A 14,843-nucleotide genomic window follows, 5' to 3' on the forward strand; every position below is an offset into this window, starting at 1 on the left:
TTCTTGTTACCCATACAGCAATGCTGCATAAAACAGTGACCCAGGTGTTCTGTGGATTCACACGACAATGAAGCAAGAAGTTATGAAACCAGCTCAGGAATGTTCACTGCCACATAATTATAACACTGATTTTGCGAGCGCAGACCAGCAGAGAGAAAAGAGAACTGTGATTTTCCATAGCAAAAACTACACAGCACGTGTGTTCTTAGTTGATCATATGACATGATTAACTGACAAAAATCAGACTTTTACCGTAAACTCTATGTCAGTCGTCATCCCTGACTCAGTTTCCCTTTTTCAGTAACTATGATTCTTTTTCTTTTTTTAACACTAAGGTATTAAGCAACAATGGTGTGCAGACATGACCAGAGCTTGTCAAGAAGATTGAGATCATAAAACAAACAACGTTTGAAACGTTAGCGGCATCAAGTGGCAAATAGAGAGTACTGTTTCATTGACCAAGGTGTAAAGCTGGCTCTGATACACCAGACATAAGAAAGAAAGAAAGAAAGAAAGAAAGAAAGAAAGAAAGAAAGAAAGAAAGAAAGAAAGAAAAACAAAAATCGAAGTAGAAAAATGGGACCTATACTTCCAGGATAACATCACACTGAGCCAGAACATCCCAGCTGCTACCCGTTGGTAGAGTCTGTCTGTGACTTCAAGCAACAATAAATAAATACAGAGGGGTTTGGTCACTGTGCTTTTATGTATTTACCAAGCACACAGAGCACGGGTGTGTGCGCCGGGTTGTTACATCTGTAATATTTGCTGAGAGGTACCACTGGGTGGGAGCACGTAAAAAGACAGCGAGGCAATACAATAAACAGAGACAAGGACAGACTTTGAAGAAAGATAAGATTTTTTTTTTTTAATTTAAATAACAAATATGTGCCATATTGTCACACACTGAGCAATATGTCACTCAAACAAAATATTAGTTTGCTACTAATACAACATACCATTTTATAATACATCAAATAAAACCCTTTACAGTTAACGTTGCAGTCCGTGCTTTACGTCCTGCTACTGCGTCATCACGTCGCGCCGGAAAAGGCAACGCGGCGAGAGAGAGAAAAAAAGAAAAAAAGAAAGGAGGCGTTGCCCTCTGATAACACATCAGCTGCAAATTTATGCAAAACACCGAAGGCACCCTCGCCAGCGTTTCTATCTGTCTTCTGTCGCCGCGGCCGTCCTGCAGAGAAAGAAAAAAATATATATATATCTCAAAGCGCTGTTACCGCTGGCTCCACAGGCCGCTCAGCCGCCTGGGGGGTCGCTTCGCCCACTGCAGGAGGAGGCCGAGAAAGCCGGACTGGGGAGGCCGGGGACGACCCGAGAGCCAGCCCACCAGCCCACCAGCCCCTTCCCTCCCGTTAGCCAGACGGAGGAGGCGTGTAGCTGGATGCTAGGAGGTCTAGCCTCCTGTGGAGTGGGGTGAAACACGGAGGCGAAAGCCAGCCAGCAGCCGCTCTGTGATCGTTTGTCTGAAGGTAGGAGCTGCGGAATAGGATGGTTGTTGCACAGCGCTATTTGTGTGTGTGTGTGTGTGTGTGTGTGTGTGTGTGTGTGTGTGTGTGTGTGTGTGTGTGTGTGTGTGTGTGTGTGTGTGTGATGATGATGATGATGATGATGGACGGGATGGGTAAAACACTTCATTGTCGTGTTTGCGTTTTTTTGTCCACCCCCCTCGCAGTATTGCTTACTGTTTTTAGTGAAGAAACTGAGCAGTATCAGATTATATTTGAAGACAAAGAGCTTTTTCCTCTCCAGCAGTGTGCTAACATTTTAGTTTGTTTGGGAAATGTCTCCGCAGCATGGATAAATCATTTGTTTGCCCAACAGGTAAAGCTATTTCATGGCGAGGTTTATAATTGAATAAATTAGAATTATAATCTTATCATAATAAGTGTATTTTTCAAAAGGGTGTGTTGAAGACCTATTGTGCTGAATGTGAAGTCTAGCTGTATTACAAGTATTAAGCCATTAATACATTTACAAAAAAATATTAAGGGTTCCCAATACGCATTTTTCGCAAAACATCTGTAATTCTACTTGTAATTTACATTAAAACATTTTTTTTTTTTTTTTTTTTTTTAATCAAGATTATAGGTCAGCAGTAATTTGTAGACAAAAAACAAAACGGTGAAACTTTGTTTTAGAATTTTAGGATATATTGTAGCGTTTGTTGTCGAGTGACATCTTCTCTGTGGTCCAGCCATGGAGACAGATGGTGAGCAGAATCAGCAGGGGGCCTCGACCAATGGGAGTCCATCATCAGGAACAAGCTCCCGCCCCTCCGCCATGAATTCCATGTCTCTGTATGAAAGACAGGCCGTCCAGGTGGGTGGCATGAGTGTGTGTTAGTGTGTGTTTGTGCGTACTTGCTCATTGTCAGGAGGATGTGAAGAGAGTTGGTGTTTATGTATCTGTGTTTGTGCTTGATGATTTATGTGAAAGTGAGCTGCAGGAAAGGAGGCATTGACTTGTGCTGAGTTGATGGAGGCTTTGTAATTTTCACACCACTCTGTCACAGAACTGAGCCATCTGTCTTTTTCACCCCGTCGCTTTAATCCTGCCAGCCACACTCGACTTGCCGCTGCACGCTGCTCCACTCGTACATCAGGCAGCTGGCAGGAGGTTCAGCGCCGTTCCTCCCTGCTGCCTCTGCTCGCCACTCACTTTTTTCTTGTTGCATTTTTCACGCCACCCTGCTTTTATAGCATTTACATTTCCTCTGTTTTACTTCCCTCTCAGCCTCTGTCATACAAAAAAGAAATCATTGCGTTTCGATGAAGACATGGAGTTCCCAGCAGAATTGATTGGACGGACCAAATCTGAGTTGTTTGTTTACTGAAAGCATTTGGTTTCTTTCCAGAAATCAAGTCTTTATCCCTTCTCACCAGCAAGACAACAGCGATGCTCACTTTGCTAGTAAAGACTTTCTCTGGCTTGGGGCGTGCAGCCATTTCTCCCTGATGCTCCTCCCCCTAGTTTCTGTTCTAGAGTTTGACGTCACTTCCTTCTTTCACCTATTATGCAATCTCTTCTGATGTCCATTGAGTTTTTTTGAAAATATAAAATTTAAACCTTCTTTATCAGGCTTGGTGTGTCTGATGTGGCCACTGCTTTTAAAAAAAGAAAGAAATATGTAAATCTGCGAGCAAAGTATGTTTGCAACTTTGGCGGACTCAAGTGGTAAAGAGAGAGTACTGTTTCATCAAGGCTTTGTCTTGTCCATCCTCAATGAAGACAATTATGACCCCGGCCTGACTGGTGGCGTCAGTCTGTTTATCTCATCTCCTTGAGTTTGCCATCCGTCTCTTCTATTTTCTCTCTATTTCTCCTTGAGATGATTCCCAAGTTTCTTCATAATTTGTCGTGCCTTGTTTTTCAAATCTGCCCTTTGCTCTTCCTCTTGCTCCCTTCAGGCTCTCCAGGCGTTGCAGCGGCAGCCGAACGCAGCTCAGTACTTCCAGCAGCTGATGCTGCAGCAGCAGATCAACAACGCTCAGTTGCAGAACCTGGCTGCTGTGCAACAGGTAAAGGTGTGTGTACGTTCCTTCTAACTCCAACCTTTTAGAATTAGTGCGACCACCATAGCAGAAACGCTTGCTCTCGTTAGTTCAGAAGAAAATGTATGCGTGGAGTTATTTGATATTAAAGGCAAAATTCAAACATAACATAAACTTGACTTAGAAATAACAAGTTAGTCATCATGCCGAATTTCTATATGTCTAAAGTAATACTTGTACACAAAGGAGTATGTCATTTAAGTGATGATTTGGTGGATGTGGATGTCCTGCTCATTATCTCAATTGCCTATAATCTGCTGCTTCTTGGCCTTTGTATTAAATTATATGTTTCCTTATTAGATCAGTAAGATTTTTTTTTAATTCTAAAAAAATCTCCCCCCTCTCTTCCAGGCGACTCTGGCCGCCAGTCGTCAATCTAGTCCTTCCAGCAGCTCCTCCTCTCAGACCACCAGCACCACAGCTGTATGCCCCGCTCAGCAGTTGTTCAGTGTCACGTCTGAGCTAAAAATTCAGTTTGTCACAGTGTCTAATAATTCTTCTGCCACCGTCTCACCTGACAGGTAAGCGTCACATCCGCTTCGGGGTCAGCAACTAGCAACCGTCCGATTGGCGCCTCGGCAACAACCACAATCAGCCAATCGGTCCTGCTGAGTGGGACAGCGGCGGGACAGGGACAAATGTACCTGAGGGTGACTGTCATTCTAAATTTGTAGCAAAGGGCCTGACATTGCATGTTTGTGTGTGGATTGTGATAAACTTTAAAAACACATATTTTCTGATATTGTCATCGTGCAGGTCAACCGCTCCCTGAGGGCCCCCATCTCCTCGCAGCTCATCTTTATGCCCAGCAGACCGGCCACGGCCGCTGTGGCAACCGTGACCCAGCAGCCCTCGGCTCAGCAACAGGAAGCGCCGCCAACCTCCACTGCCAGTTGTCAGTCGGACAACGATCAGGTTTGGATGAATGGAGTTTTAGCGTGCTAACGTTGCGCCTTTCTGTTTTTGTTTTGATTTCTTCCTCAATGTCCTCTGTGTTTGCAGGCGCAGAACCTAGCAATGAGAGGCGTTTCCAGCAGCAAAGCGGTCAAGACTGAAGCCCCAGAAAGGAGCGACGCAGGTAGTGCAGTAGGGGTGGGAGAAAAAAGCGATTCCCATGTATCAGGATTTTTTGTTTTACGATTTTTAAATTGATTTTTTTGTTCAAATTCAAATGCTTTATTTTAGTCTGTTGGAAATAGTTCCCACTTTTCTCCAGCAGAGGGCAAAATATTTTTATTCAATTCTGCTTCGCGAACATTCCGTTCATTATCATTCAACTGTTTCACTGGTGTTAAAAAAAGCAGACTTAAACTCGAGAAAATTGGCATCCCGAAAAAAAAATGCTAGAAGAATGGAATCGGGAGAAAAGCACATCGTCCCAGCCCTATAGTGCAGCCTGATCACTCACATGCCAAGCCTCAGCCAACCATCTGGGTCCCGTTTCCAGTGTTTTTCATCAGCCGTTCTCAGAATTAAACATCTAATTGTTCTCCTGTTCCTAAGTTTTTGGAAGCAGGAAGTCTTCACAAGTTGAGCTGCATTTAAAAGGATTGTAGGACTGTCGTACTGACTCATTGGCATTTTTGTACTGAAAGATATGAACAACTTCAACAATTAATTTCTGATGTGCTTCCACTAAAATTTGGCAGGGCAGCATCCACTAGGTGAACATACATGTCTTGTGTTGCCCCTACACCAAGCCTTATTCATCAAAAGAGCTTCCTCTAATTTCTAGTTGTGAAATGACGAGAAATTTCACGCAAATGACTCATTTCTGCTAACAAGCAGGAACTGCAAGAAAGTGAAATTGGGTGTTTTTTTTGTTTTTGTTTTTTAATTTCTCCTCTTTGGCTATTAACATAAAGACATTGACTGCAACTCCCTGTCTTTTCCTCAGCTGCCTACACCCCCCAGATCCAGCCCGCCCACCAGTCCAGCTCTCCCTCCAAGCCAAGCCAGCCTCAGCCGGCCCACATCAAGATCCCCACCTACCCCCAGCCCACCAACCTCAAAGCCCACCTTCCCTCCGCCGGCGCCTCGTCCTCGTCCTCGTCCTCCATCCCTCTCTCTCAGCTCCTGCTTCACAGCACGCGGACCCTCGCCAGCGGGACCGCGGCCCCCACGGCGGCGCACACTCTGGTCCTGGCGTCCAGCGCGGCCTCGCAGCCCCACGGCTACCCCGTCGGCACGGCGACCATCAAGCCGGCTGTGAGCGCTCAGACCCTGGTGGTGCAGCCGCTGCAGAAGAGCTCGCTGGGCGCGGAGAAGCCCGGCCACGGGAACGGACCCATCCCCATCCAGCCCAAAACCCTGCAGGGGCTGCGCCTGCCCCTCCAGCTGCCCTCCAGGAACCCTCCTCCCATCCTGCCCGCCCCGTCGCATTCCAGCGGCTCTGCCCAGCCCCAGCAGCAGCAGCAGCAGCAGCAGCAGCAGCAGCAGCAGCAGCCGGCGCCACCGCACATCCCTGTTCAGATCGTGGGAGCGAGGCAGAGCACCCTCGGGAACACCCAGGCTCTGGCTCTGGCGCGGGGGAACTGTTGCCCCGACGGAACCGCCGTGCTCAGCAGCTCCTCCAGCCTGCTGACCATGGTGGCGTCCATCGCATCCCGAGACGGCGGCGTTCGAGGCGCGGGACTCAAGACGCTCCAGTCCCCTCAGGAGGCCCCGCCTTTGTCCCAGGTGTCCCAGGTGCACCCGCAAGCCAGCCAGAGCTCGGGACAAACTCGGAATGGACCCGCGGCTCCCGGCCCCGCCTCGTCGCAGCCCTCCCCGATTTCCTCTCCTCCCGCGGCGATGTCCCGATCCTCCCTCTCGCTCCCCCTGGTCAGGGAAGAGCAGAAAGGAGCGGCAGCTAGTGTGGCCACCAACGGAGAAGCGTCGGGAAGTCAGACACCACAGGTCAGCTGCTGGCTGCACGATACTCAAGATTAAGTGCACTCTCAAGGTCACTGGAGCGGTGTCGCGAGATGAATAATTAGCTCTTTTTTTTTTTTTGAAACCGATGAAAGTCAATGCAACCTTCCACACCGGCAGCATATTTCCACGTAGCAAAAATGCAGCTGTTATTTTTTTTCGCTCTTGTGTCGCATTTTGCAGAGGCATAAAGACGACCAGCTGGACCGCTGACCAATCAAAATGATGTTTGCATGTTGATGACGTCAAATCAAAACTTCTGTAATTTCTTCCCTTCCTCTGCAAGCGTGGAGCCAGTTGACGAAGCAGTCCTTCAAATTGTCCGACAGACATTCTAAAGTACTGGCGAGATTTCACCGGGTCAGAATAGAGCTCCTGGTCATCGTGAACTCACCCATCTCCTCTTATGTCGGCTTGTACTTGTAAAAGCTGTGGTGTAGAAGGCAGTGGTTCGTTTTACGCATGTCAAACAAAACTTCTCGTTCGCCACACTTTAAAAAAAATCATATCTTCTATTCTTTTGTTTAAATCGGTTCAGGAAAGCTTTATAATAATGAGCACATCCAAATAAAAACAAAAAAATATTTTATGGCAACGGGAACTTAAATAATGGAGTCAAAAAACTGTTTGTGGCTGCCGCTTCTTAACAAAACATTTAGTGTCTTCTGCGGCGCCGCGTCATCACCTGACCTATACATCCACCTGACGCACAGTCACTGCGTTAATTTAACGGCTGCAACACCTGTCTCAAGAACAATATTAACTTCTATTCTTTTTCTTTTTCTTTTTCAATTCGACCATCACCAGGACATCATCACTTGAGGATGTAGTCAACTGACTCCACCGTTTCTCCTTCGGCGTGAAAGAAAGAGCCCCAAACTTTATTTGTTTTGCGAATTTTATACGTATTATTATGCATATTCTGCGCTTGTACACACATATTCTTTGTGAACAGAAAAAAATAGCATTTTCGCATTGCATATTTGCATCGCTTCGCCTATTGCCCGGTGTGTAAGGACTTTCATGGGTTTATTAACCCATTTATTAAGGGATGCCTTTGATGACCCATGAGACAAGCAGTAATTGAGTAATTGCTGAATTTTGAATTCTAAAGTTTGTTCTGGGTTCCCCATTTTGCGACACAGGGCGCAAGTGCCTCAGTTTGCTATAGTTCCTTTTTAATGTTTGCATGTTGTTGGAGACCGTACGCTTGTATTTTTCTATCACAGGGAAAGCAACCCACGAGCACACTGAAAAGAAAATCTGACAGTAACGCACCCCACGACGAAGAAGGCCCCTCCCCTCCGCGGCTCCAGCCAGTCCGAGAGCTCGCCTCGGCACTTTCAGCCAATCCCAGCGAAGCAGGTATGGCCAGAAACATTTTCATGGTCCAGGTTTGGGAGTTTTTCCAGACGTACATCTCTTTGAAACATTTTTATTTTTTGTTTTGTCCCTTTCTCCCTTCGCAAGACTTAGGTGCTTCACCCCCAGTCTCCTCCCCTCCCTCCTCGGTGCTTGCAGGGTCTCGTGGGATCTTGCAGGGTGACAGAGCCCCTCCCCCCCAAGCTGTGGTTAAACCCAGTGTTCTTACACACCTCATAGAGGGCTTTGTCATCCAGGAAGGGGCAGAGCCATTCCCAGTGAGCTCATGGGATACGTGGAGTATTTTCACTTAAACATTCATCGTGTCGGACACGTGTCTGAGTTGCTTTTTCTCCTGATTGTCTGGCTGACAGGTGTGTGGTGCAGTGAAAGACTCAACTGGTGAGGATTCAACCCAAGAGAGTCCGGACACAAACCAGGCAGAGATAGTTACCACGGCGACAGGTAAAAATGCAAAGTCGTGTGATCAAGCTGCTGCCTGTCAGACATAGCAGAGGATGGAGGAGGTGGCCGAAATAATGGCTTCAGCCAATACACACGTTGCTATCGAACAATGCAACTACTATTGTTTAGTTTGAGTTGTTTATGTACCACAGAGTTGGACAATTATTATTTTAGACATCATGAAAACCAACAAGGGTTGAACGTGATGGCAGATAATATAAAAATTGAAAAAAGAAATACTGATTATAAAAGCTTGAAAAATAAAAATGTAAACAACATGACCACAGAGGTCATGCAAAACACACCCTGGTTTCTCTAAAAAACAAAAACAAAACATAAGCCATAGAGGTTTTAATCTCAACCTTTGAGCAGCCTAATAGTGCCGATAATTATTAATTCATTAATTTGTCACGTGTTTAATGTGTGTGGTCATTGTAGCTTTGCAGCACAGTTGGATCTGAGCATACACTCATAGTCTGTTTTTTCCCCCCCAAAAAACCCTTTCTTCCCCTCAGTGCTGAAGTGTGAGTACTGTAAAAACTTTGCTCCTGCCACCCAGTTCAGAGGAACCAAAAGGTTCTGCTCCATGTCTTGTGCCAAGAGGTACTTCAACATGCATGAAACGTTGTGTGTGCAGCCGAAGCCAAATTAGACACAGTTACACACTGTATGTTCACTGGGCTACAGCCTCAACTTTCTCTCAGATAAAAAAAACTTATAGTTCTGGAAGTGAGTCCTCCTTGTGGCAGCCTTTATATTTATGTAATTGTTGTATAATGTAGCTGTGCACGGCTGCCCCACTGAAATACAGGTTGAAAAAAAAAAGATTTAGATATAATAATAATGATGAGGGAATTGTGTGTGTTCTAAAGTGGCCTCTGCTGCATATTTCACAGCTTGAATGTTTTATCTGTTGTATTGTTTGTTCCAGCTGTGTCCGTTAATTGCAATTCTTTTATTTTGCTTCCTTTTGGATTTTGCCCCATGTTTAAATGTAATTATTACTATCATTTACGTCTTTGAGAAACAATGCTCAGTATGCACTGTTTCTAACCGCATATGTTTTTTGTTTTTTTTACATTTCTGCTCCTGCTTTGTATTTGTCTCTTTGCTCACCACATGTGTATGGTACATACGCCGTGTCTGCCGCAAAGAGACCAAAAACTGTATGTGTTGCTCATCTTGGCTTCAGTACCGTATATGTCACTCTTTGTCTACGATACAGTATGTATTGGTTCCCCAGGTACAACGTCAGCTTCAGTCAGCGCGTCTGCGCACGTCAGAGTCAAGGTCAAGCTAGCGCGGCACACCGGGATCACAGCCAAGGCCACCTCTCCAACTCTGAAGACGAGGGGGGAATTGCCAGGCGGAGAGTGCCGCGAAGAACTAGCTCGGAGATTGCCAGTGCTAAAATAGCAGGGAGGCCCATACCTGGCAAGGTGAGAAAGAGCTTAAGACCGTCCGTCCGTCCGTCCGTCCGTCCGTCCAGCCACCATCCATCATCCGTCCGTCCGTCCACCATCCATCCATCCATCCATCATCCATCCAGCCATCCATCCGTCCATCCATCCATCATCCGTCCGTCCGTCCGTCCATCCATCCATCCATCCATCCATCCATCCATCCATCCATCCGTCCATTCATTTTCCAAACCCACTTGCTCCTGCACTCAGTGTTGCGGGCGTCTGCTGGAGCCTACGCCAGCTGTCATAGGGCAAAGTCATCGATACACCCTGGACAAGTCACCACTTCATCGCAGGGCCACATCCAGGGCTGGGCGATGTATCGATCTGAGAAATATATCGATACATTCTTTTAAACGCGATTTGGAATTAGGCCATTCCGCCGATATCAATATAATTCAAATTTGTGTTGCGATCCCTGCTTCTGGCAAGCTGAAGCGGTGTTGCCAACTCCTCAGTGAGGACAGTCGCTATTGGCTGTTCTAAATGTCGCGAGAAGTCGCCAAATCGTCTAATTTGCATAATTGACAATATGCACTTGATGTAATGGATAACGTCGTGCGAGAGACAAAAAAAAATACATGAATTATATTTTCTACAACCTACCCATTATTTTTATGAACATAGTATTGTTTTTTATGATTGACATTTTCTGGAATTGTGTCGAAGAGAGGTTCAGTTGTGTTTCAACTCGCAGTATCATTGGCTCGTTAATTAGTGAAGAGGTTTGGCTCGTCGGAGCCACACAGCTGCTTTTATGGGTGTCACATAGCTTTTAGTTTTAACAACCTTACTTATTTAAGAGGATTGTTGTTGAACTATAAATTCTTGGAATTAAGGTTGAGTAAGTGACTGATGCTGTCTAGGTTCAATCCAGTGATTTCTTTTATTTGCTCGCGGCAGCATCATTGCTGAGAACAGGAACTGCTGAGGAACAATACGTGCTTTCATGTCGGTCTCCAAAATACCAGAAAAGTCTCCAGGAACACCAGGAAAAGTCACTAGATTTGTCAATAGTCGCTTTTGACAAAAAAAAAGTCGAAATGGGGAGTTGAAAAGTCGCCAGATTTAGCGAGAAAGTCCCCAAATTGGCAACACTGCCCCATCCCTCCCCTCTCCCTGTTTATGCCCAGAGGCGGAAGGTGCGGGAACAGATACTCCCAACCGGCACACTGAAGGTGGAAGAGTTGAGAAACGCCTTTGAGTCCACTTAACCTTAAGATGACTTGAATCGTTGAGAACCTTCACAGACAGACTGGTACACCGGCACACTTTAACAACATGGAGGAAGTGACTTCATCTGCAGAGCGTGAGGAGGAGGAATTTGTTGGTTAAAGAAAAATCGGTGGGTCAGTAATTTGGAGATGGTTTGGATTCAAAAAAGGTTATTTGTAGGTAGTGTCATACACAAGTTGCAGCCATGGGGTGGAAGCACAACAAATATTTTTCACCACCGATAACAGTGGCACAAACTGCAGTACGAAGAGTGTGAAATCCACAACCTGAAAGAAAAATCTGAGCACTTAAATTTTGTTGTGTATAAATGCTGCTCTCACTAGGATTTGTCATTTTAATTATAATGTTCGTCATTTGCATCTGTGGATTTGTTAGAAAGGAGAAGAAAATCTATAATTTTATTTTAATAAGCTTTTTTATAGTTTATTAATTATTATTATTGATTATTTACTGTATTCATTTGATTTTGCCACTGCTGACTGAAAAGCCGGTTTCAAAGCTACTTTGACTTTGACTGAACATTTTCTCTCACTTTGTGGAAAAAATATTGGGACATATACTGTATCGTATATAGATATTCAGCCCACTTATATCGAGATATGACTTTTAGCCCATATCAGCCAGCCATAGCCACATCGAGAGACATACACATACATACACACATTCACACTCACACACGCAGACAATTAAGAGTTCCCAATTTGTCTCCCATGCATGTTTTTTGGACTGTGGGAGGAAGCCGGAGAATCCGGAGAGAACCCACACTGACACAGGGAGAACATGTAAACTCTACACAGATAGGCCTCAAGCCTGGGATTCAACCCACAACCTTCTTGCTGTGAGGCGACGGTGCTAGCATCTCTGCCAAGTGGTTTTTAGAGTGAAAAAATAGGCAGAATAATGTTTGAAAGTATGCTTTCATCATAAAGTAAAGTCAGAAGTCACCTTTGAGTCGACAGTGTTCGATTCGTGCATCAGAAAAAATGAAAATACCAAAAAGAAATTAAAAAGTCTTATTGTTTGTGAAACTTCCATTCGTAGCTCACAAACTCCTCTGCCCATGTCTGCAGTGTCATGCACAGTCCAGTCACTCAGAGGAGGACTCCAGCGGCGAGGAGGATGAGGACGACCCCTTGTCGCTGTCGCCCGCCTCCTCTGCTTCCTGTCACCAGCCACCACCTCCCCTCCCAGTGGAGAGCCCCGCGCCAGGCTGCCCGCCTGCGAGTCCCGGCCAGTGGAGCGTGGAGGAAGTGTCACATTTTATCTCCTCTCTGCAAGGTCGGTGGATTTCTGCTGTAAAAACCTTGGCCCACCCAGCTGTGTCGAAAGTCTTTGTTCTCATCTCTGACTTTTTCATCCATCCACCGGCTTCTCACTGCCTCACAGGCTGCGAGGACCTGGCCTCCCAGTTCCTGTCGCAGGAGATTGACGGACAGGCCCTGCTGCTCCTGAAGGAGGAGCATCTCATGTCGACCATGAACATCAAGCTGGGCCCCGCCCTCAAGATCTGCGCCCACATCAACAGCCTGAAGGATTGATGTCAGTGTCTTCCTTCTCTATGCGCCATAGTGGAAAGTCAAGCCCGGGGCCATTACCCCAAACTCCTAGTTCGCTACCAGCTGAGCTTCAAAAAGGTTCTCAGAGCAGTTGAATGTATGAGGTACACTTCCATTCACCGGGCCAGTTCGGGCCACAGCACTTGAAACTGTTAAACTTGTATTTTTATTCCCCACCCGAGATATGTTGTTTGCTGCCATTAGTTTATCTACTTTTGTTTTGGCGTTTAGCTGCATTATTTCTTGTTCCTGCTTTGTGAAAACCATAAACGAAGGTTTTCTGAATGTATTTGATGCAGACAAAAGGGAAAGCTGAGCGCTGCTCCGCCTCTGACAGTACATTTTTATTGCTTTGCATTGCTTTTTGCAGACCACCTAATTTTAGAACCTTTTTCCATATCTTTGGCTTTAATGAGTATTGGGTGTGGCTTTAGAATCTTCAAAACAGTGTTGGATTTCAGTACTACGTAAAGCTCACAACTCTTGTTTTTCAAGGTTAATAAGTTTTATAATTGTAATTTATAAATGATTGATTTGCTTACAATTTATTTAAAATGTGCTTGATTCTAACATGGCTTAATCAAATCGAACTCACTACAATCTTTTGATTGACCGAATGAAACAAATTCCCAGATTGCATTGGCGCTAAAGCACCTTGATTTGACTGTTGCTCCACAACCAAAAGAAGCATCCAACATGAGGCTGTGAGTACAACCTGTAAACCTCTACCAACTCATTGTACAATTGTGAAGGGACTCTAGTCGAAGTGGCTAGCTAATCACTTATTCTCAAACATTTGTGACCACACACAAAATAATAATAATAAAACAAGTGTGTCTCTTACTTGTCACACTCACTCACATGCACAAAAAAGTCAATCAGACCCAGCACTGTTTTGGAAGTGGCCTACCCAACAGCTGACAGGGTAATGTGAAATCACAGGGTACTGGCTGCTGAAAATCCAAAAGACACCATCCAAAGTCTCAGATGGTGTTTCACATGAAAGGAAACAATGAAAATGCTGACAATGGGCTTCCCTCCCACATCTAAACAGGAAAAAAGAGCTAATTATTAGTTGCTAAAAAAAAAAAAAAATACTCTCAGCAATATACCTTTTTTTTCACACCAAGACCTTTCATTCTCTCTTTTTAAAATAGATCCACCTTTAAGTTAACTCAAAAATATGCTAAATTAAAAAATCAAAGGGGTTGAGTATTGGGTAAGTGCCAGGTAATGTTGAAGGCTTGATTTTGTGAAGTGAGGTACAGCTCAGAAGAAGTGGTATGACTGAACTTGATGAGAATGTGATGACAAGCTGTTGAGTTAATGTGTCTGAAAGCTACATCCATGAAGGAAACCAGACAGTTTGTAAGAAAAACACACTGGCTACCACATGTGGACCTAACTTTTCAAAGAATGAAGATAAACTTGTATGTGAATGATTAAAAGTGTGTGTGTGTGTGTGTGTGTGTGTGTGTGTGTGTGTGTGTGTGTGTGTGTGTGTGTGTGTGTGTGTGTGTGTGTGTGTGTGTGTGATAAGTGTAAAACTTGCCTTTCTATTTAAATGCACATTTGTTTGCTGGACTGCCTTGTTTAAGCGTTTTACTGTAGAACATCTCATGTTTCATGTTATCTCTCTGTGAACCTTGTGGCCTTTTCTTACTAGTCTCTTCAATAGGTTAATGAGGATTGTCTGTTTTTTAAACTAATTTTCATACCATTCCTTCTTTTATATTAGTGCTTACCTTTTACTAATATTTTCAGCAAAGACATATATTGCCTTCCCCCCCTGAAATTGTGACCAATTAGTAGCACCCCTGTATAAGGAAACTTGCCGTCTTCCTCATAACTTTCTGACATAGCTTGTAACTACAAACAGTATTTAACGTTTTAGCTAGCACTTTGGCTTTATTGTTAGTGAATGTGGCTAGTTCATTATTTTTCATTTAACAAGTTACCTATAACTGTGTTTATATGGCATACTACCCAGGATTTTGGAGTAAACTGATCACCTGGCTAAGACTTAACACCAAAAAGTAGGGAAAACAAAACAACTCGTACTGTACAACAAGTGATGCCAGCCACAGTTTGGCGCTGAAAGTCTAACGAATGCACATGTGCCGTGATTACTATTGTAATCTGTGTTGAAAAGCAGTCATTGTTTAAATCGAAGTCTGCTTGCAATAATCGGAAAAAACTGCAAATCTTGGTGGAACTGAATTTGACAGAGAGAGGCATATGTTACTGTCATGCAAATAAAAAGTTGCATAATTAAA

The 14,843-nt window shown here is 44.6% G+C and overlaps 1 protein-coding gene across 8 annotated transcripts; it reads left to right on the top strand.

Annotated features, from left to right (window-relative positions):
* Window positions 1–1,067: 1,067 nt before the first annotated feature.
* LOC142876954 (polyhomeotic-like protein 1) lies at window positions 1,068–14,843 on the top strand. Of its 8 annotated transcripts, XR_012923758.1 has the most exons (16): window positions 1,070–1,490; window positions 2,216–2,340; window positions 3,429–3,545; window positions 3,924–3,995; window positions 4,094–4,222; window positions 4,329–4,487; window positions 4,575–4,650; window positions 5,470–6,470; window positions 7,715–7,850; window positions 7,956–8,125; window positions 8,222–8,312; window positions 8,828–8,915; window positions 9,538–9,751; window positions 12,082–12,289; window positions 12,398–14,069; window positions 14,108–14,843. XR_012923758.1 is itself a non-coding variant. In XM_076011238.1 (15 exons), exons 2-15 carry the CDS (start codon window positions 2,218–2,220, stop codon window positions 12,547–12,549), a joined length of 2,736 nt encoding a protein of 911 aa, XP_075867353.1. In that variant the 5' UTR covers window positions 1,070–1,490; window positions 2,216–2,217; the 3' UTR covers window positions 12,550–14,843. The 8 variants fall into 8 exon arrangements, 7 of the variants coding, with proteins under 7 accessions (XP_075867356.1, XP_075867358.1, XP_075867353.1 ...); XM_076011238.1 differs by having other exon boundaries at window positions 12,398–14,843; XM_076011240.1 differs by having other exon boundaries at window positions 9,556–9,751; window positions 12,398–14,843.

The sequence above is a fragment of the Nelusetta ayraudi genome, unplaced genomic scaffold (genome assembly GCF_046127955.1).
Source record: "Nelusetta ayraudi isolate G7.1 ecotype Tasmania unplaced genomic scaffold, CSIRO-AGI_Nayr_v1 ptg000135l, whole genome shotgun sequence".
NCBI classification, from domain to species: domain Eukaryota; kingdom Metazoa; phylum Chordata; class Actinopteri; order Tetraodontiformes; family Monacanthidae; genus Nelusetta; species Nelusetta ayraudi.